The sequence below is a fragment of the Cucurbita pepo genome, chromosome 15, assembly GCF_057944985.1.
Source record: "Cucurbita pepo subsp. pepo isolate OVF chromosome 15, ASM5794498v1, whole genome shotgun sequence".
Taxonomy (NCBI): domain Eukaryota; kingdom Viridiplantae; phylum Streptophyta; class Magnoliopsida; order Cucurbitales; family Cucurbitaceae; genus Cucurbita; species Cucurbita pepo.
The window spans coordinates 2969383-2993442 of NC_141812.1; the positions used below are offsets into that span (position 1 = coordinate 2969383).

Genomic DNA, 24060 nt, shown 5'->3' on the forward strand with positions numbered 1-24060 from the left:
GAAACTAGAATTCTTATAGGCTCAGAAACAATGAGTTGTTTGAATTTTTAATTATTTTTTAAAATTATTGGCTGACGTTTCAGACACGTAACACATCAATATTCGTAAAGAACAATAAATAAGGTAAGATTATTACACCTGCCAACTTATCTTTAATAGTTATTGTACTGAATATTTTCCTACATTGTTAATTATGAGGAAAAAAAAATTAATGTATATGTCGGATCTCTTCCAATCTTAATTTAATTATACCATACGTTAAATTATTTTAGACCATTATTGGTTAAATAATAGGTCTCATAAAGAATGTTTTGTTTTCATCTCTAGTTAACGTGCGAACTCACAATCCACCCTTTAGGAGTAGCGTTCTCGCTGGCACAACTCTGGCACATTGCTCAGTGACTTGTTTGGATACCATTTATAACAGCCCAACAGATATTATCCGTTTTGGCTCGTTACACACTGTTGTCAGTTTTACAGTTTTAAAACACATCTGCTAGGGAGAAGTTTTCATAACCTTGTAATGAATGTTTCGTTCCCCTCTCCAATCGATGTGCGATGTCACATAAAATCTCGTAAATTTCAAATACAAAATATTTTCGAGTCATAATGAATAAGTAACATTAGTTACAAATCTTAAATATTTATAATTTAAAAAAAAAAATGACGGGATTGGATTATAGGTTTATAACCGATATTAATGATACATTGTGACTTATAAATGTTTAGTATTTGAATTTTATGAGATTTTAGTTATTAATGTAATATGTATTATAGATAAGTATGATTTTTTTAAATAATAATAAAAAAAATCGAAAAATACATAACGTAAAAACATAGAGTTGGGATGTGAACCTTATTCAACCTTATTTAGGTTGCTAGGATCCCTAACCTTGTGGTTGGCATTCACATAGGTAAGATCGAGAGTAAAGCATTCAAAATCACGTGTTTGTTCCCATAGTTGTCGGTATGTTTACTAAGAAGTCATAGTTCATGTTTTGTTACGTCAATGTAAAGGAAAGATCTATAAGTAAGTCCAAAAAAAAAAAAAACAAAAAAAACAAAAAAACAAACAAACTTTTACGTTTTAGCTTTATTGTCATAATTTTATTTGTAACGATATGCTAGAAATTGAAACTATAGGTATATCGACCCAACTTTTCTAGACCGAGATTAACTAAGGTTATTAATATATGCATGCTATTTTCCAAGCTCTAAAATGAAAATATGAACAAAATTAACATAAATATTTAAAATAGAATATCTAAACATTATTCGAGAATTCCTTGAAAAAACTCGAAAATAGGTCAAGAATCGGCCTTAATCTAACTTTTTAAAAAAAGAAATCCTAAAAATACAAATAAAAATAGCGTGGAAGCAAAATAAATGATGGCATACACAAATGTATTAAAATTACTTGGCAAGTAATCCTCTATTGGGGTTAAATATACATACACAATCAAGAACGTGCATCTGAGACATAAATTTGTTCGGTCAAAATATCTATGACCTAATGATCAATTAACTCACTAATTGACTATGTCAATTCAATTATCATTTGTATATGGGAGTCTTGGTGGGCATTACTCTAACTGATCGAGCAACGAGAGTTTAAAAAATTTCCTACAAAATGTCTAGACTTTTAGTGTAAAAAACCTCTCCACTCTTCGTATCAAGATGACGTGCATGTATTGAATACCATGATGCATTATTACGATGAATTGTTTTCTAAAGACACGACCCTAATTAAAACTAATAATGATGAGAGTATGAAGACCAATATCTGCATGTTACTTAGAATAATATGTGAACGGTATATAGGAGTATGTCACAAAGATGATTTAAAGACCTCATGCCTTTTGTGTGTACATATACATCGGATAATTTCTCCATTTTTGATGTTGAGTACGTATGCTTACACTATGATGATGATAATGATGATGATCATGCCTTGCAGACACTCAGGGGTGTACTGGTCTCTGGAAGTTGCTACGAATAGCTAACTTGACTATGATGGACCCAGAGGGTGTGAACCACCGGGAGATCCACACTCACACGCGTGGGTCATTTTGGTATGTACAATTACATATAATACAGAGAATACATAGAGTATTGAGAATATAAACCTAAGATCATCTATACGAGAAACATAGAGAGATATACATGGTAACACCAGAATGATAAACTTCAACATAGCTAGAGGTTTATATTGATGACTTCATGTACGCACAATTACAGAGATTACAGATAATACCGAACAATTACAGAGATTACAGATAATACCGAGAGTATTGAGTATATAACCCTCACGCCATGGTGACTCTTTCCATTTTTCCTAATCCTAACAAAATTGAAATTGTGGTGGAGATGAGATAGGGAAGAAAAGAGAAAGAGAGAGAATAAAATTAAAAAAATGAAAGTTTTTAGAATTTAATTTTCTGTAATATTAATAATATTAAATATATTTTTATCACATCACCATTTTATAACTATAAAATTAATATATTTATCTTACATTGGTCTAAAAATAATTCTTAAAAAATGCCTAGTCAACCTTAAATAACATAAAATTAACAATAAAAAAACCATTTTTCAAAACTCAAAAATTAAAATATTGAATTTAAAAACCTATAATTTAGAGACTAAAAAATGCAATTAATTTGCAATCAAAAGATCTATATAAAAAAAAAAAAAAAAAAAAAAAAAAAAAAAATGAATGATATCTTCAAAAATCTGAAACTATATATCTATCATGACACTTAAGTCAACAAAATTAAATTATTTTGTCCTATTTAAGTTTGGCCTATGTGCCACTTCGTTGTCAAACTTTGGTAACGGTGACACTAAAAGAACTTATCTTTTTCTATTTTATTGGATACGAACAAGATCTGGAAATCATATGAAAATAACACACCAATTTGTATATAAAAACCATTCATTTTTCAAAACCCTTTTAAGGACAAAATACTTTATTATAAAATCGCATAATTTCTATGCCGTATGGGTGAGGTGTTCTTGATAAGACAAGTGGAAAGCATGAGGTTGATGGATGCACAAGGAAAGCTTGTGGACATTGAGGAAGTAGATAAGGTGTTGATGAATGGAGTGTTGATCTATAAGAATTTTGAATTATGAAATCTAATTGGAAGTTGGAATCTGAGTTTAGAAATTTAATTGGTAATGGGATGATGGAATTTGAATAGGATTAAGTTAGCTCGTCTAAGTCTCTTGATGTTGAACGTGAAAGAAAGTGTCTCTAAATTTTTTTTCTCTTGATGTTGAACGTGAAAGAAAGTGTCTCTAAATTTATTTTCTTTGTTTTTAAGTAATCATGTCATTCACTGTTAGTTCGGTTCTCTTCTAGGTCGCGTATGATGTGAAATTTGATCGAAAAAAGAATGTTGAGGATTGTTGGGAGGGAGTCCATCATTGGCTAATTTAGGGAATGATCGTGTGTCTTATAAGTAAGAAATACATCTTCATTCATATAAGACCTTTTGGAGAAACAGCAAAGCAAAGTCAGGAGAGCTTATGTTCAAAGTGGACAATATCATACTATTGTGGAGAGTCGTTATTTCAAGAGATCAGACAACCTACACTAACTTCGCTCTGATACCAGATTTTTTAACACAACTCTTTACGGGAAACACTCGCATAGACTCTATAGTGTACTTTGTTCGAGGGGAGGATTGTTGGAGGCTCTATAGTGCACCGCTCAAAGTGGACAATGATATCAGATTGTTGAACACAACTCTTTCTGGGAAACAAAATAATTAAGTATATTTATTCCTGAAATACTTAAATCAATTTCCTAAAATAAATATATAATGGGCTCATATAATTATTCAAGGAATACATGAATGAACATGACCACATATGAATGAGAGCGACCTTGAGAATATAAAAGACTTTAAAAGAATTCAAAGTTACTACCTTTGCCAATAAGGTGCACCTTCTTATTTAGTGGCTCAATTATAGGAACTTCCAAGTTAAACGTGCTTTGTTTGGAGGAGTTTATGTTGACTGACTTAGAAATTTTTCTAGGATGCATGTGAGTGAGACAAAGCTGTGAAAAATTAACATGACCTGTGTTGGTTTTTGAGGTTAAACTTCACTTTTAGACACAAGAAATAAGTAATATGACCATGCACTAGAGAATGCAGGAGAATTCATATTTCGAATCCTGGGTATGGTTCATTAGATTGATTGTTTGTATATTTCAATTGCCAAAATTGTTATCGTGGCATGAATGATCGGTCAAGGGAAGACCGTCCGACATTGCAGAGAGGTTACATCATTGCAGAGGGTTGTTTGTAGAGGAAAATAAAGGTAATATTTCCACTTATTTATCGGGAGTGGCGTATCTTTTAAAACTAGAATCAATTTTTCTTGATATCTAACATAATGTATGAAAGGATCCTTGAAGGCCCGTAAGATAGTCGAAAAATAATTAGTAAACACTTCGATAAGATATTCGATTTTCCCATAGAAATATATTCGTTCAAAAAGAACTGATAATTATAGAAGATTTTACGTAATTCAAAGTTTTAGATCTAATATCGCATTTGATGTGGTTTCTTTTCTTTCTCTTTTGTTTGTGATTGGAACTTATTAGTTCGTATGGCTTACTATGTGAATGAGAGATTTTCGTATTTGTTATTCCACCTTAAAGGTGTAAATCAAGGGCTAGCTAACTACCTAGTAGCATAAGTGACTAAAGGAGAGATTGAAAGGATGTCAACAAATGAAAATGACGATGATAAAAGTAATCCTAATCTTCATTCCAATTATCTTAAGTTTTTCTTGAGCAAGAATCCTTAAATCAAATAAATTAATATCTTCTTATACAAAATTCAGATCAATCAAGAGATTAGGCTAGAATTAAATTACTTCAAGATCAAACGAAGCAAAATTTGAAATCTTGTTCTAAATTGAGTCACTTCACAATCAAACTTGATCAAAACTTCATTGAATGACTCGGATGCAATCTACTCTAAGAAATATACTAAAAATTCCTTAAAATTTAGAAATGACAAAGATAATGCTCAAATTTGTACCCGTGAAAGTCTGAGTTCAATTTCGTTATCAAAAATCTCATTTTTACATACCAATTTATGGATATGTATAGTGTCTTAAAAAAAAAAAAAAAAAAAAACTTTCAACTCCACTAAAAGTAGTGGACTTTAGTAGTCTTGATGAACTACTTAGTGTTAGGATGGTTAGATTATAGCATTTGTTTAGGGATGTGTGGACGGCTAAATGTTATTGGGTTATTATGTTTATATTTTTTTAGAGTTTGCAATCTTTAAGATTTACTATTCTTATCTCTAGCGGTCTAAGTTGTTTTATTTTTAAATGTAATCGATTTCAAAATTAAAAAAAAATAATAAATTAAGAGGACGTTGTTCGAGAGCTCGAGAGAATGAGGTCTCAGGAGAGACTCTATGGTCCACTTTGATTGAAGAGAGGATTTTCTAGGATTATGTGGACTATACATACCATTGTGGAGGGTCGTGATTTCTAACATGGTACAAAGTCATGCTCTTAACTTAGCCAACCAACATAATTCTCAATTGTCGAATTCTTTTCGAGGGGAGGATTGTGAGGGTCATTGAAAGGAGTTGTATCACATTGGCTAGAAGATCGGTACCAGGCCTTTCAGAGACACTTCTCTTGAAAATGACCAAGTTTTTCCAGTACTCTCCTTACCAAACGCCTCTAAAAGGCTATTTTAATTTTACAACGTGCCAAGTGACCTGGTCCCACGATTCAGCATCATCCCATCAAACTTCTAAAGCATTCTATCCAATTGTCTTGTTCAACTTTAAAACCTAAGTAGCTATGCTTACGCATATATTCCTACCAGTTGTAAAGGCATCAACTAACAACTACCTAGAATATTAAAACAGGATAAGCTTTTATAGACTCATATCTTATAAGATCAAATGACCTAAAACCTGTTTAATATCTTACGAGTTTTCTCATGACAACATGTAGAAGGATTAGGTGAAAATCCTTACCAATTTGGAAATGGTATGAACTATGAAGATTAATGAACATAATACTAGGTATATTTGAAATGACTTCATGATTAGATCGTATGCTAAGTGGAAAGGAAAGTGATTGAGCGATGACAACTAGTACGTAGGCTTGGAAGCAGTCATCCTTTGAAGAAAGCGTAATAATTCACTAGTCTAACTTTATGGCACTGAAAATGTATTAGGGCTCAAGTGATTCATCGAAGCGACGAGACCAGTAACTAAAAAAGGGTCTTAAGCATTTAAAAAAAATCATTTTAAATAGGGAGTTTTAATGGACACTATCTGTAACACTCTAACTTCATATTGCTAGCTTGACCATTAGAGTTTTCTCAACTCAACCCAACACCAATTCTTCTTACTCTTTTCATCTTTGTAGATACGTAATCGATAGTAGAGGAAATTTTGACACCTGAGTAAAAGAGAGGAACATAAATGAACCGAGACCACATCCAGATGAGAGAAATCTTGACGATATGATGACTAAGAAAAACTTAAAAGAATTGAAAGTTACTTCCTTTTGAGTGACTCAATCATAAAAACTCAAAACTTAAGCGTATTTTGCAGCTTTAAGCAATTCTATATTGAGTGACATCCTAGAATTTTCCTAAGAAACATCTGAGTGAGGACAAAGTATACTAAAAGAACTCATGCTTGTTTGTGAGAATAGTCTTCACTCTGCGAGAAATAAGTAATGTGATCATGTCATTTGTTGAAAATACCCCGGTTTGTCAGAATAGTCTTAAAAGTGACCATGTCACAACGAAAACAAAGGAATGTCGAGGCCATCAGGTCCCGAATCTAAATTCTAAATCTTGGGCGTGCGATTTTACAGAATTTTTCGTACCTACACAACGTTTACTCACGAAAGGAAACTTTCTTCGAAAACTTAAACTCTTAGATATTAATGCAAGATTTTGAGCTTAAATTCATATCTACAAATAAAGTGGTAAGGAACTAATTGGTGAGGTGGGAATCAAGTGTTTGTAGCATCAAATCTAAGCTAATATTTCAATTTCAAACACACCAAGCAACGAATCAAGCATAGTATTCTTTGTTACTACTTTATAGCTTAGTCAAATAAAGACAACTACATAGATCTTTGTCTCTCATTAATGTCGCAAAATCCTCTCTCTCATTCCTTAAGAATGTTTGACCAAATTATATTAGTTTTATATTATTCGAAATTGAAAAATAAGAGCATTCATTCAACTCTAGAATATCAAAAAGTTAAAATACTATTTATATTTACTTATTCTATTTTAGTTTAATATTGTAATGACATAACTTTTCGCACTATACCAATCAAGATTGTTACTTAAAGCAAGACTTTTGTAATTAAAAAACGAGAAAAATTGCATTAGACATTAGAAAAAACGTGCTTAAAATGCCCAAAAACCTTTGAAAGGACATGTGTTTATAAAGCCGACTGATACTCTAAATTTTATTCGAAAAGTACCATCAATTCACAATCACCTTATCCTCATAAACCCTACTCGTCACTTTCACACCATTTTTTGCATTTACCTAGAAATAACATGTAACATACGTATAGCAACAACAAAAAATAATAATAATATAATAATAGAAAAAAATCAGGGACTAGTTTTATTTTTACAAAGAGATCACTCACTCATAACCTTTCCTTGATCAGGTTTATCTAGTTCGATCTTAATCGGTACATAGAAATATTGACCACCCAACTAGTACGTTAGTGACCAGTTCCTAAAAATGATGGATGATCTGTAATGGCTTCACCTAGGTTAACTCCTGCAATGTCTTATGGTTGATCTAGTCATGCCTCCTCTCGTAGTAGTATCTTATCACTACAACTTTCGAGCATGTAGATCTCTTAAGTTTTTGTACAAGATCTTAAGGAACTCACCGAAAGCTTTTGTGTTGTGGCTAGCCTTTCTAAAGTTGTGGCGATGCTTCCTCTATAGGTTAGAGCAATATCTTTTGTCCAAGTTTCCCCTTCAACATACCATGTCCCCATCGGGCCTTACCTGTTTGTTAACTACGAACACTACCACTACTGAGGTAGTTTCTTAAATCACGTTATCTAGAGGCTTTGCCTCTATCTGAGCATGTTTCATAAGTATGTCAATCACACTAATGTATGGAACTAGAGTCCTACTCTTCATAATCCAGATAACCTATTTGATGGTAGGTTCCTACTAACACGTGTCTAGACTTTCTCTCTCCAAACGATGAAGGTGTGGTCATAGCTTGACCATTTTTCCTGCTGCACTCAACTCCAAGGTTCCCTGGACTTCCATGGCAGTTCCACGTCCTTAATTTTGTGAGCATGCTTGTCCTGACCTAGGGACGGCTTAGAACGCGACCATATGATCTTGATAACTACATGCTGCTACTGGACTTCGTCTCGCCCCCTCCTCCCTCCCAAAGCCCATTGATAATTGTCATCTCCTAGGCTATCCTTCACCCCATACCTCATAAATGGCATAGTGTGCCCATCACGCTCCAAAAAGTCCATAAACGCAACTTAGTCTCCGAAGACTCCAACAACCTTGCGGCCATAAGATATGTCAACTTATTCAAACCTCCACTAGGGGTAATAGTATGTCGAAGGGGTGCTTGATTCCTCTGTTGTTCAGGCCTATTACGTGGTCGATATAGAAGCATGCTCTATTCTATCTAATCTTACTACATGATCAACATAGAGGAATGTTTGGCTACTCAATCGAGCCAAGGGTGAGTCACAGTGTGGAGGCACCTTGGCACTCCCGTACGCATGGGAAAGGTGCGGCAAGTTAAGGCACGGACTTTAGGTCGCAGCACAAACTTTGAGTTGCGATGCGGGATTCCAAGTCGCATCAGCTAGCGGGCAGCAAGCTTCTTGTTCGCAACTATTAGGCCGAGAAAGTTACTTTGAATTATGGGACGTGGCTTTGAGGGTAGCAACCTATCTGTGCGTATAAAAATTGTACCACTTCTTCAAGATCAGGCGGTGTGGTAACTAATCATTTATTTGTACATGGGAGTTGACCATTCGAATGATTGTAGGTTCTTTAATTTCTCGATATTTATTGTGACCATTCAAATGAGTGTTGATTTTGTATTTCTTTTACCCTTATTTTCATTTAAATAATGGGTATCTCGTGATTGATAAAATGACATACATGAGTTTGTAACGTGAATATGTTTTTTTTTTTTTTTTTTTTTTTTTTTTTTGTTGTAAGCATTCATTAACGAGCCCCAACACAATCTAAAAGTTTAAAAAGTCGAATCGTTATTAACATATAGTTTATTAGTAAGTTATCGATTATTGGTAAAAAGTACAAATAAAGTTTATTTTGTCACGCGATGTATTGGAATCTTAAAAATATTCCATTTGAATTATTGTTAAGTTCCCTAGGTAGATATAGCTCCCTGTCTCTTTAAGAATATTTTGGACCTAGCAAAATTATTCATTTAAAAGAAAATTGATACCAACTTTAAAAAAATGTAACGACCCACATCCACCGCTAGTCGATATTATCCACTTTGGACTTTCTCTTTTGATCTTCCCCTCAAGGCTTTAAAACGCGTCTGCTGCTAATGGAAGGTTTTCATACAAGGATGTTTTGTTCTCCTCCCCGTGGGACATCACAAAAAATGTAAAAAAAAAATACGATAAATAATATTTTGTTTGTTTCGTTAATATCTTTTTAAATTTAAAAAAAAAATCAAAAATACCTTTAAAACACTTTTAAATTTTAAAAGAAAAACTAAAAAATATATATTTATTATTAATAATGCCAACTTTCAAATGTAATATTAATACCGATGAAATTTTAAAAATATCATTCATATTACATTTCAAAAATATCTATGAACTTTTCAAAATAATATTAATATTCTTAAAATTTAAAAAAAAAAATTAAAACATCATATTCAAACATTATATTAATATAATCCTTCACTCCACTTCACGCGTTTTCTTAGTTTACTGAGTAAATTTTAGAGAAAATATCAAACATTCTCATGTGAATGAAGAAAAAAATGATCCTAAAGCTAAACGTTTATTAAAACTTTTTTAAGTTCGTGCATTAATAAAATTTAATATTTTGTGTAAAAGTTCGACCAATAGCAACGCAAATTCGAAGAGTTTAAGAATCAAATCGAAATATAAACCAATAAAGTCGAAGAATAATCCAAAGAAAATCTAAGCTTTTGTAATTTTACATATTCCTCTTGAACTTATTCCATATGAGGCTTTTATATATTCCCAATTTTCACTCCTTTGGCTTAAGGAATGGCACAAAAATGGATACCAAAAGTGAACGTTGCTGTTCCAAGATCAAGAACCACTCCTCCTCCGGTGCCGGGACGTTGCAAACAAGACGAAACACGAGTCGAGATGATGAACCGAGAGCTGAAATAGCTCTCGGGCTGCCACCGCGGCCGATGAAAAGCCTCTCCTCCGCTGCCTCGGACGGGCGGCCGAGAAAGCGAGCTCTCCTCTGTGGGGTGAGTTACAAGAACTGGAAACATAGGCTACTTGGGACATTGAATGATGTTCGGAATATGCAAGATTTGTTGATCAATCATTTTGGATATTCCAAACATAACATTCGTATTCTCACAGGTTATGTCATCTCTGCCTTCTAAATTTATGATCATTTATTTTTGTGACAATTTTTGTGCTATTTTTTGTTTTTTCGGGGTTTTTAAGGAATAACTTTTAAAAAAAATATGTGGGTTGGTACGAAAATGACTTACATTCGAGTGATAATGATCTAATTGAATTATCATAAGAACTTATAGATTAAGGGTGTTCGTGGATTTGGGTTGGGTTAGATTTAGACATCTTTTACACACATCCTAATTCTTCGGGTTATAAATTTTTTCAAACTAAACCGTCTTTATTAAATAATGAAACTAACCCACGTTGAGTTGGGTTGGTTCGATTCATTCGGGTAATGTATTCAATTTTTTTTTTTTTTTTTAAATAAAAGTAAAATGTTAGTTGGTAAAATATTTATTTATTTATTTTCAAATATATATTTTAAGAAATTACCTTATTTAAAAGTTATTTTTAAGAGTTTGTAAAGAATAAATAATAAAAAAATAATTATGAAATTAAATAAAGTAATATATGTATAGATAATTGTGACGTATATTTTAAAATTAATAATCAACCTAAATTTTATTTATTAATTTTGGTATTTAAAAAATTTTAAACACTTATGAAAACTACATTAATATTTTTAAAACGGAATCTAATTATAAGGTCTAAATTCAAAGGGCAGACATTTAGCTCCAAAATTTAGGAATATAAATTTATCGTTAATTATTAATTAATAGTAAGTATGAAATATCTTTCGAGAATGGTGTAGCGAAGAGAAGCATGTTTCTTTTTAGACAATTTGACAAGAACGCCTTCTTTTGAAGCATCTTTAAAGCTTTTAACGTTACCTTTTGACCAAGTAAAAATGTAGATAATGAACATCTAAACCCGAACATTTCTAATATACAAGAATATGATACTTATATTTACTGTTTCTCATTTCAATATTTTTTAAGTTCAAATAAATCTAATCTATTGACTCGAAAAATCTGATCAACTCAATCCGACTTATATGATTTGAGTTTATGTTCATTTCAAATAAATGAAGATTTTATGAATTGGATTAGTTCATTGGTTCGTCTAATGCTAGATTGGGTTAAATCGAATATAATGTGTTATTTTTATATAATATATATATATATATATATATATATATATATATATATTATTATTTATTTATTTTTTTTTTTACAATGAAATTATATACATATTTATTTTATTTTTATTATTTACTATCCTGTTTAAAATCATACTGAAAGGTTGAGAGAGGGAAACGAAACCTTCTTTAAAAACGTGTGGAAACCTCTCTTTAATAGAGGCATTTTAAAAATCTTGAGGGGTTAGAGTTTGGTTTCAGGCGATGTGCCAACGAGGATGTTGAATCATGAAATGGGTGAACATCAGGCAGTGTGTCAGCGAGAGACGTTGGGCCCCAAAGGGAGTGAATTGTGAGATCCCACATTGGTTGGAGAAGAAGAGTGTCAATGAGGACGCTGGGCCTCGAAGGGATGGATTGTGAGATCCCACATCGATTGGAGAGGGAAACGAGTGTCAGCGAGGACGTTGGACCCTGAAGGAGGTGGATTGTGAGATCCTACGTTAGTTGGAGAGGAGAATGAGTGCCAACGAGGACGCTGGCTCCAAAAGGGGTGGATTATAAGATCCACATTGGTTGAAGAGAGGAATGAGTGTCGACAGACGTTGAGGTGGATTATTAATCAAATGTTTGAAAATAAAATAAATATATATTGTATGGGCACAAAAAATTGAATGGGTGACTCGAACGACTCGAACCACCTAATCTAAAATATTTATGGTTGGAACCGGAACAGAGTACGAAACAAACCCGGAACGAGTACCAACAAAGAAGAACATCCAAAGCGGACTAAAATGGCTAGTTGAAGGTTGCAGGGGAGGCGAAAGCCTGGTGTTCTACTTCTCCGGCCATGGATTACGGCAGCCGGATTTCGCGATGGACGAGATCGACGGCTACGACGAGACGATATGCCCAGTGGACTTCATGGAGGAAGGGATGATAAGCGACAACGAGATGAACGCCACCATTGTTTCACCTCTGAAGGCCGGCGTGAACCTCCACAGCATCGTCGACGCCTGCCACAGCGCCACAATGCTCGATCTCGCCTATGTTTATGACCGCAACAGGTTCGGTTATTTCATTTGATTTTGAATTTGGGTTCGATTTTGATTTTGGAATATGGGGTTTTAGGGATGAGTGGGTGGACAACAGGCCGCCGTCGGGAGCGTGGAAGGCGACGAGTGGTGGATTGGCGATTTGTTTGAGTGCTTGTGGAGATGATCAATTTGCTGCTGATACTTCTGTAAGCATCCACATAATATTCCCTATTATCTTCCTTTTTAGTACGAGTTTTTTTTTTTTTTTTTTTTTTTTTTTTTTTTTTTTTTTTTTTTTTTTTTTTTTTTTACGACCAATCCAACTTAACCCATACGGTTCCGGTTGGGATGGTTTCGGATGAATGAAAACTAGATTGGTTGAACAGTGCAACCCTGCGGACCGGGATTTATGTTTAATTTTAAAAGTTACATTTTTGTGAGATTCTACGTCTCTTGGGAAGAGAACTAAACATTTTTTTGTAAGGGTGTGAAACTCTCTCCCTAGTAGACATTTTAGAAACGTTTGAGGGGAAGCCTGAAACGGAAAACTTAAAGATGACAATATATCTGGTGGTGGGCTTGAGTTGTTACAAATGGTATCAGAGTATGACACCGAGCGATGTGTCAACAAAGAGGCTGAGCCCCGAAGGAGGTGAACACAAGGCGGTGTGCTAGTATGGATGCTGGGTCCCGAAGAGGGGTGGATTAGGAGGTCCCACATCCATTAGAGAAGGGAACGAAGGTCGTGAGGATAGGTGGTGTGCGAGTTATGGATATTGGGTCCCAAAGAGGGGTAGATTGGGGGGTCCCACATCCATTGGAGAAAGGAATGAGTGTCAGTGACGATGTTGGACCCTAAACCGATATTTTAGAAGTTGAGAGATCAAAATAGAACAAAGTGAGAACTTTATAGACCAAAATGAGAAGAACTTAAGAACGATCAAAAGAACTAATTTGCTCGAGAAAGTTTAGGGTTGTTGACGATTGTTGGGAATAATATGCAGATATTATCAGGAAAGACGATGAACGGAGCATTGACATTCATTCTTATCGATTTGGTTAAGAGATTTGGAGAAATAACGTATGGACGCCTGCTTGATTGCATGCAAGAAGCCGTTCAAAGGGCCAACAAAAAAGGATGTCTCCCATGTGTTTTTTTCAGAAAATTGTTCGAATACAAACAAATTCAGGTCATTTACTCATTACCCTTTCATTTTTTTTCTTCTTTTTTAACGTTTTTTTTCTCGTCATCGATTGCTAGTGAAGAAACTAATGAATTCTATATAATTCAACTATTAGAACACTCGAAATTGACTTCTTGAACTTGATACGAACGATCAAATTTAAACAACAAAACTTTGGTTAAAGTGTCGAGTTATTCAGTGTCGAGTTTTCCTGTCTCTTTCTCGTTCTCCTCTTGATGACCTCCTTCCCCACACACGTCACAAATGTGAATTTACTTGAATATCCCTAAGGCATTGTTATGAGAAGGCTCTTAGAGTGGAAATGTTATTTAATGAGGTCGTCACTGTACGACCATTTTATAATAACAATCAGATGTGAATTCACAAGCCAACCAATTGGAATAGTGGTTGTTGTAGATTTGACGTCCTAGAAGTAACGGGGCGGCTAAAATATTGAATGGTGTCGGTGTATCTATATTATAAGTATGTACTAGCAATCGAGAGTATTTACCATGGAAAAGGCCTTCGCATTTTTCATACTAATTTTTACGTTTTTCGTTTTAATTTGATATTTTGCAGGAACCTCGACTCTCATCATCAGAGATCTTTGACGTGCACAAGAAAATATTTACATTATAACTCCAGATTTTTCCTACTAAAAAATAATTTGAAATTGTTTAGAGAGAAAACTCTAACTCTCTCCGAAAGGGAGGTTTTCATTGTAAACAAATATCTAATTATTGTTTTGTAATAACTTAACTTGGTTGAAACTAGATGAAAGTTCGACCCCGAATTAATATTGATTGAAGTTAATATTTATTAATTACATCATTAGATTGAGATTGTAATTTATATTTTAAATTTTAAAACATAGATTGACGACGTATAACTACTAACCTTAATCTCATAAAAAAAAAACATCACGATGACGATTTTCCAACCTTAACAATTAATTTTATTGTTTTTCCTTCGAAGAACATACCCAAAAAAAAAGTATAAATAAAATAGTAAAATACTTATCTATCCCAACATAACTCAACTAATAACGACATATATCCTCAACTAAAAAGTTAAATATTCAATTCTTTACCGCTACTAATCGATGAACTAAAAATTTATAATAATATTGCAACAAAATGAATCCATCGAACATAATAAAAAAAAAAAAAAAAAAAAAAAAAAAAAAAAGCGGTCGAAAGATGCCTTAATTGTCTCCTTCAAGCTCAAAGACACAACCATACAACCTATAGAACGTTTTCATTGTCTCCTCGAACTCAAAGACATAGTTGTACAACCTATGGAACGTCGAACTCAAAAGACATAACTATACAACCCATAGAATAGATCATTTCAAGTATTCATTGTCCTCTTTCAGTTTGTATTAAAACTTCGGCATAATACAAGAACTTTTCACCCGAAATCAAGTCATGAAACAAGGTGTTTAGCTGGAAAAAAATCATAAATTTATCCGTAACAACCTAAGCCCACTGCTAATAGATATTGTTCTCTTTGAGCTTTCCCTTTTGGACTTTCCCTCAAGGTTTTTAAAAATCGTCTGCTTCCACACATTTATGAAGAATGATTCGTTCTCTTCTCCAACCGACGTGGGATCTCACAATCCACCTCCCTTCGGGACCCAACGTCCTCGCTGGCACTCGTTTCTCTTTCCAACCGAGCGGTGTACCATCGAGGACGTTGAGCCTCAAAGGGAGATGAGATCCCACATCGGTTGGAGATGGAAACGAAACATTCTTCATAAAGGTGTGAAAACTTCTCCCTAGTAGAAAGCCCGAAAGGAAAAGCCCAAAGAAGACAATATCTGCTAGCGGTGGACTTGTTGTTACGCAACTCTCTAAAATCAACCTAAATGTAAATGATCACAGTGAACAGGTTCAGAAAAAGATCAAAAAAGAGAGAATATTTTCACAACACTGAACAAGCACCCAAATTTTGAATTGAAACTTCCCACACGGTTCAATGGATAAAAGAATTCCACATGGTCCTGTGCCAAACTAAGGTTCACTAAAGTTCAAATATATACTCACAAAATTGGCAGCTGCTGCTGGGCTCTGACTCCTTTCCAGCTCTACTCTTTATTTTCACTTGACAATGCACAATTACAATGCTTCTATCAGCTTGGCTTTGTGTTTTCTTTTTGCTATTCTTTTTCGGGTTTTCTTTTCGTTTTCGATACGAGAATTGCATCCTCAACTGATCAGTTTTCTTAATCTCTTTTCAGCAAGATTCGCAACTTTATTCTGCGGTTCGAGGACGAGAGCATGCTTGAAATCTGCAGAAGTATGAGAAACCAAAGCAAATATTTATCGAACGTGCACCGAAACACGCTTTCATTAACAGAGAAAACACTCTCGTCTAAATAAAGGCAAGCATTCCATGGCCAGTTCTGAAACCACCATTAGTCTATAATGACAAAACTTGACATCCCCGTTTTCTTTTACGAGGTCGATTTGTGTCAATTATTCAAATCTATCTCGAAATTTCAGGGTTCTTAACGATAGCCAAAAGGTCTGCTAGATGCACAAAATCAATCTAATACTAAGTTTATATAATTTTTCTCTTAAGTTGTTTACATAATCCTAATCGATTGAGCAACATGTTCACGTCAATGCATACGCATACGTTCACATGCAACGAAACAGCGGTTCTAGAACGTAAACAATGCAGCTTCAGATATTTTAGTGATAAAAATCATCTCACCTTTGATGGCTTCTTTATAGAGAAGAAGAGACTCTCTGGCAGTTCCTCGTCTGAGATATGCCTTCACATTCTGCGTGAAGAAACGAAACGTTAAGAATATCATCATCTCTTTTGCAGATTGTCTAACGTAAAGATAAATCGATCGTTTTTTAACGACTAAAAACACCAGCTCAGCATACATAGTAACAGAGTATTTCAACCCAAAATGAATTATGTTTATACGTTCCTGCTCAAACCAAAGGCTTAAATATGTTCCTGCTCAGTGTCACGATCATACTTGTCCAAGGCATGTTGCTTATGGCCGCATGTCGGATGTCCCGGTCATGCTTGTCTAAGACGTGCTGTCCATGGTCGCATGCCCGTTCCAAACCCCTTTTATCATGCTTTCATCTTAGATAGACTTTCACTATTTCATGTTGTGTCAATAAGGAGGTATATGACCTGTCACCAAAATCATGTCTACACCCGCTAAAATGCCCCAAAATGTACTATATGGGGATGCGACTAGTCATCAATTCTTCCTACTCTGAGTTATATGTTATTTAAGTCCTGTTTCTTTCTTTACTTATAGCCATATAACGTTACATTCTTCAATTCTTTCAAATTGTTTTCAAATGTATTTCCCCGCTCATGTTTTTTAAAACATTTCTCGCAAACGTGACTCGAGGCTCGAGCATACGCCGACGTTGTCCGCGAAATCCGAATTTCTCACGGCTGACTTGTTCATAGGATTAGAACAAATGTTGTACAATCGTTGTTCCACTGCCGGAAGAGTACAATTGTGACACTCAACATACATAGTAACAGAGTATACCATCACGGGAAGCTACCCCATGAATAAATTTTATAATAATAATTAAGAGAGACAGCAGCAACAACAGCAACAACAAAAAGAAACCTGCAGGAAGTTTTAGTCTAAACATATCTGGTGCATATAGCAACAAATATTAAAATTCCATTGGAGCCCTATTAGGAGGTAGTACAGATGGCATCTTGCATTCATGCCTCTGTTTGACCGCCGCTCGGGGTCTATGGCTAGGTAAAACACCTTCATTTAGCCGTTAATGACTAGAATGTTCCACAACTATCCTTTGTAACGACCCAAGCCCACCGCTAGTAGTTATTATTCTCTTTGGGCTTTCCCTTTCGGGCTTCCCCTCAAGGTTTCTAAAACGCGTCTACTAGGGAGAGGTTTCCACACTCTTATAAAGGGTGTTTCGTTCTCCTCCCCAACCGTTGAGGGATCTCAGTTCGTTGATATTTGGCCTTTTTTGTAATCCTTTCTTTTAGTTTTTGCCTTTGAATGTATGTTTGTGTGTGTTTGGTTGTTTTTCTATATAGCCAAGTATAAATCAGATAGTTACCTTCTTATCAAGTAATATGGCTTTGCTGCAGTCATCTTCAGCTTGTTGAAAGCTACATGTATTGAAATTCAAGTAATTGATGAATTCAGTACACACCAAGTAGAATAAGTAAATAGCTGACTGAAATATTTGTGGGTAACATACCAGCCTAACTCTAAGTAAGCGGCAGCTCGGTTGCAATAATAAGTTGCGTTCGTCCCGTTTAATTTAATCGCTTCTGTATAGTAATTAACAGCTTTATTCCACTGTCTTCCTTTAAAAGCTGCATTGCCCTGCAAATCATTCCTTTTGTAAGTAAACTGTTCAACTAAGAAAATTGAGTATGTTCATCAACAATAACTATGTATTGGAACATGTAAGCTAGTCAACTTTTTATGAACAATGAAAAACAGGCAACCCCAGATGTTTTAGAACAAACAAAGCGAAAGCAAACGAAGATGGCAATCATACGAGCCCTCACTTCATGTAGAATCTCCTGCCACTACATAAATGTTTGGGCAATATTTCCAATATCAAAGCTCAAAAATTTGTGACGATCATAACCGCAGAATCAGTATATGAACACGAAATAACAAATTTGGCCCTCGAAAGGGAGTACGAGAAGTGAAAATCAAAATACAAGTTGAGTAGACCGAAAAGGTGGAAACTATTTTGTTTATGGTATGTAATTCGAGGTTTTATGCCTGAAATCAAAATCTGAAACTGTTACTGATTCACCTAGGACTTTCACCGGATCCCCGGGAAATTACTACACGTTTCTTACTCGTCTGATGTCAAATCACATTTATTTTTCATTGACCAGCCACATAGTTTTTAAAAGCAGAGGAGAAAAACAAATGGATCTTTTAATTAAATCAGAAACTGTAAATTTTAGCAAAAAGGATCTTATGAGTGCTTGAATAAGAACCTACTTCACATCGAATAACATCATCATGGCAGAATCAAGACGGACATTATTAATCGCATCGACAATAGAGGCAAACCTTTTCTTTCAATAGTTCAGAGGCATCCATGTCGCCGTTGGTATCAGCAAATGGCGATAGACTGTTAGACGCTATGCTGACTTGCTCTTGAAGAGCTGAGAAAATATCCAAGACTGTGTCTAGAAGAAACTTATCAGCACCATGGAATGTTAAAAGTGAAATGGATATGGGACAATCATCCTGCCTTCCCAAAGGAACAACAACCTGACAATACAATGTTATAACAACAATAACATGTCACTCTTCGAGCGGTCGACAGAAAATAACTCAAACGAGATTGTTAACTTACTTCACAGCAACCAGACACGCTTGAAATGCTTGATAATGCAAATATCCTATCACGAAACTCCGAAGAAATTCCCTTCTTTGTACTTAGCTTTGGTGGGGAGTCTGCAGTTGTGGGAATTACTAATATGCCATCATCCTAGAGTGAATAATAATATAAGAACAAAAACAGATCAATTTACTGTACATAAATAATTATTTTAAGAATTACTGACCAACAACCACGTGAGTGGTCATAATGTTCGGTTATGGAGTCTATGGTCATATATAGTAAGTGGTCATATATAATAAACAACTACGTACATTAAAAGGCTATATCTGGTAAACCTATATATGGTAGATAGTTATATATAGATGGTTATATCTCGTAAAGCTATACATATCCCCTTAGACCGTGTATTCTCTATTACTGTAGATAGTTGAAGTCATCAATATAAACCTTTAGCCAATATTCCTCCTTGCATTTTCCGTCTCCTGTTTTTTGTGTTCATTTAGATCGAGTGTGTGCATTATTTTGCGATCCTAACACATAAACGGTACAAAATCACAATAATAAGGGAAGTCTTCTTATCAAACACTCGAGAATTCCTCGTATTTTATAATGCAAAATATTAGAATTGCTGCAAAAGATTCATATTTACATACACTCATTTCAAGGTACACAACAATGAATTGGGGATACCTTTAATAAACTTTGAAGTGCAAGTCTCATCTCCGTTCTGACTTTATAAAGCGTTTTCATATCATCATAAGATGTTTTAATTGCTGCAAGAACATCTTCAGATACGTTAGATCCTAACTTGGGTTTGACCGACTTAATCCATTCTTCGTGATTTATTTTAAATTCGCATCTGAAAAGTGCATGCCACAACAGATTCATTAGTAGGGGTTTATTGTCCTGAAAGAAAACAACAATTTGAAGATGGAACATATTATCGAACATACAATGTAGCTAATATATCGACAATTATGCATTTTAACAGCCACCATTATGTAGCAATTACAGTTCAACAGTGAAAGAAAAGGTCACCATTGAGCAACGTGACTCAAAGACCAAAATGAGATGTTCGTTCTATTACGTAATGTACAGCACCAACACAACAGACAATACCGAAAGAATATGGAGAAGCCTAATAATTTTAAGTTAAAAGTAAAGAGTAACGGGTTCGTCCTATTGCAGCTATTTCTCACCCACACGCTTCTAAATTTTGAGAATTTATAATGGATCACATGGTTTCACGTAACACAAAAATTAGCATGTCATTTGACACGCATCATGTTGTAACGACCAAAGTCCACCGCTAGCAGACATTGTCCTCTTTGGGCCTTCCCTTTCAGGGTTCCCCTCAGGGTTTTTAAAACGCATATTCTAGGGAGAGGGTTCCATACCCTTATAAAGGGTGTTTCGTTCTCCTCCCCAACCGATGTGGGATCTCACACATGTGCACAATTTTAGGTGCAACGCCCGGGAAAAAATGCAATTATCTATAAGTAAGAAAATAAAGGAAACAAAAGGTTAAGGTGAAAAATAAATAAATATTACATAAGTTGATTTCACTATGGTGCATGCACAAAGGGATGATCACCCGCAATAGTATCGGGTGGGAAGTCGAGCAGCATCCAATGTCTATTTGTGCTTCATGAAATATAGGGGCGACGATCTTATCAAAAGAAATATAGGTGTAATATATACGCGACTCTGCTTCTTAATCCATAAGTAGACTGACATGTAGAGTGAAAAATTAAGTAGTTAGAATCACCTGAGCTTACCTCTGTAATAAAATCATAACAGATGACAAAGCTTTGAAAATAGAAATTCCTTTTTGCGAGTTCGGTGGTTGTTGGAGGAACTCTTTCAGGCTCGGGATTTTAGACACCAAGTACTGACCAAAGTTCATGTGTTTTGGAGACTGATCTGCGGATGCAAAAAGCTCAAAAAATCAATATAAACCTAAAATAACCTTTAAAGCACTTGAACTGAAAGCTTCGATAGGAAATACGTGTGAACGGTCCTGAAACTTACAACCAGATAGATTTTCTATAGCCTTTTTAACGACATGAACAGTCTTTTGCAAAGGAACCTTGGAAAGCTGAAATAGATCATCAGCAAAAACAAGGCGTCGCATCCTTCGAGGTTCTACTGAATTCAGTTTGAGTAGAACATGCCCAACACGATGTAGAATGGATGGATCACGAGCAAACCATCCTTAACAATGACATACAAGAAGTACTCGAATGAATATCCGTGATAGAAAAATGAAGAAAAATGTCAATTGATGTGCCATCTTACCAACAGTATCCAAGCTCGGCGAATTCGACAAAACTCTATTCATTGGTATGACTCCATGAGAGGGTCGAAATGCAAATATACCACAAAATGAAGCTGGAATTCTGATGCAACCAACCGTATCCGTGCCTAAAATATAAGAAATTACTTCATTATGAGATTGAATCTTGCTAGACTCGCGAGCCTCGTATATACTAAAACAGAAACAGACTTGAACTGTCTTTGGAAATGCTTCTCAGAGTAAAGATTTTTCATTTAAGAGAACATTCTAATGCTCTTATAAAGAAAGTGCACCAATATATATATATATATAGATAGATATAGACTTGTATATATATCATAGATACTCTGAAATGTTGTGGTACCGGGACGAGACGAGGTGACATACTACAATCACATACAAAAGTGCTGCCCTTCGGCTCTGCAATATGGAACCTCTCACTCTCATTCCTTTATAAGGTCCTATCGGGATAGGTAGGCCCAAGCCTTTCGCCTCTTCCCTATCGAGCAATAGTTCCCCACTGCTGACAAATAGGAATTTAGGCCGTAAAAGAAAGGTACCAGCCCCCCACAGGGATTTGGCTTTCCTTATCTACGTGCACACTGCATATATATATATATATATATATATATATATATATATATATATATAGCTTATATCCATGCGCTTCATATTCACCTAGAGTTCGCTCCCAGAAATATAGCAATCCCCACCCCTTCACGTCAATCCCATGAGCCTCTTATCCATTCTCATTCGATCACAGCAGGGGAGAAAGTAAAAATAGAAAAACTCACATTGGGTTTAGGGATAATCAAGCTCAAACCAATGACTTCCGTCACGTCAAGGCAACACTCTACCGCTGAGTTATATCCCTTCCCTTGCCCCCATCGAGAAATAGATATATATATATACATAAATGTATGTATTTTCGGATTGGATTGCCTATTCACTCAAAAATTTAGCAATACATTATAAAAAGAAATGGAAACTATACTAACCAAGAGCAAAGTCAACAAGCTCTCCTGCAACAGCCACGGCAGACCCACTAGAAGAACCTCCAGATACAAATGATAGAAACTTTGGATTGGTAGGAGTTCCATATTGCTTGTTCTCCCCAGTAATCCTAAATTAACAATCAAACAAACACCTCAAGAACATTGACAAACAAATTTACTGGGAGAATATGAACAGCAGCTTACCCAAAACCCAGTTCATCCATCACAGTCTTCCCAACACAAGCAGCCCCATTCATGAGCAGAAGAGTTACCACCCCATTGGTCTTCTCAGCAACATCATGAGTCCTCTTCCAGTCCGGATTGCCAAACCCCGTCACATAGTCCTTCACGTCGAATCTAAAGCAACCCACAAAATCAAACGATCAAGAACACAAACCCGTGAGATTAAGAAACAAGAAATCGCAGAGAGATAAAGGAAGAATACGAACACATCCTTGACGGCGAAAGTGAGACCGGTAAGGGGAAGTCTGGCGGCGGGCGGCGGCGGCTGAGGGAAAGGTTTAAGCTCAAAACGATGGACGAAGGCACCAAAGTCCTCTCTCTGCAACACTTTGCCATTTCTTCTCCTTCGGGTCTCTGCATAAATTACGATTCCGGCGACGCTAACCCCGATCAGGATCCAGAGTTTGGGGTTAGAAGCATTGGATTGCATGAACTTTAGGGGTTTTGACATGAATCGGAATCGGAACAGATTGATTGGGGTTGAGAATCAAAATGAATGAAGAAATTAGAAGAAATGGAGGGTTTTAGGAAGGTTTAAACCGATCAATTTGATTCGGTCTCCAGTTCATACAAGCTCATGTCTAATACCCATTACCCATTTAAGCCCATGTCTCTACCCAATTACTCATGGCCCATGAAAGAAACCCCATCTCAGCCACACTCCATTTCAGTTTCATGCACTCGCGAAGCCCCCACCCTCGAGCATTGCAGCTGGCGACGCCCATGTCTCACCTCTCCAGCCACCCGATCGGCGACGTGGTGGTTTCAATAAAGGGACTTACAGTCGATTGGACTCCATTGTCTAGATACCCAGGTTGATCATAGTCATAATCATCTCGACCGTAGGCCTTCTACCTTCATACGGCATTGTTTCATCATGCTTTCGCCCATTGTGAAACATTCCCTACTACTACCTCTATTAAGAATTTGGGTGGCTGATCATCCTCTCGAACTAGCTACTCATCATTTAGTAAGCTATTATCTCACCAATTAGTTAATCAGACGCGAGCCCCTCCTTACACAGATTCCTCCTTTTGCTCCTTAGCATACGAGGTATTAGCAGCCAGCTGTAGCTGTTGTTTCCCTCCCAAGAGCATGTTTTTACGCATTACTCACTCGTTCGCCACTGGAAACACCACTTCCCATTTGACTTACCGTCTCATACTCACTCATCCGCCACTGGAAACACCACTTCCTATCCGACTTACTGTCTCATACTCAAAATAAACTAATTTGAATTATTTGTTTATAAAATT

General features: G+C 35.5%; 2 protein-coding genes across 4 annotated transcripts; one reads left to right on the forward strand and one right to left on the reverse strand.

Moving 5' to 3' along the window:
• The first annotated feature begins 10275 nt into the window (after nt 1-10275).
• Nucleotides 10276-14768, forward strand: LOC111811364 (metacaspase-1). Of its 3 annotated transcripts, none has more exons than XM_023698175.2 (5): nt 10276-10629; nt 12444-12774; nt 12839-12950; nt 13749-13934; nt 14508-14768. In XM_023698175.2, exons 1-5 carry the CDS (start codon nt 10308-10310, stop codon nt 14565-14567), a joined length of 1011 nt encoding a protein of 336 aa, XP_023553943.2. In that variant the 5' UTR covers nt 10276-10307; the 3' UTR covers nt 14568-14768. The 3 variants fall into 3 exon arrangements, with proteins under 3 accessions (XP_023553943.2, XP_086973981.1, XP_086973982.1); XM_087117855.1 differs by having other exon boundaries at nt 12860-12950; XM_087117856.1 differs by lacking the exon at nt 13749-13934.
• Nucleotides 14769-15848: 1080 nt separating this feature from the next.
• TOC64-V (translocon at the outer membrane of chloroplasts 64-V) lies at nt 15849-23578 on the reverse strand. Its single transcript, XM_023655641.2, has 13 exons — nt 23011-23578; nt 22766-22918; nt 22565-22689; nt 21569-21694; nt 21302-21484; nt 21049-21193; nt 19961-20129; nt 19283-19417; nt 18994-19197; nt 18155-18282; nt 18011-18062; nt 16647-16716; nt 15849-16218 (listed from the first exon to the last, which is right to left on the reverse strand). The coding sequence occupies exons 1-13, from the start codon at nt 23253-23255 to the stop codon at nt 16136-16138; spliced, it is 1818 nt and encodes a 605-aa protein (XP_023511409.2). The 5' UTR covers nt 23256-23578; the 3' UTR covers nt 15849-16135.
• Between the last annotated feature and the right edge of the window lie 482 nt (nt 23579-24060).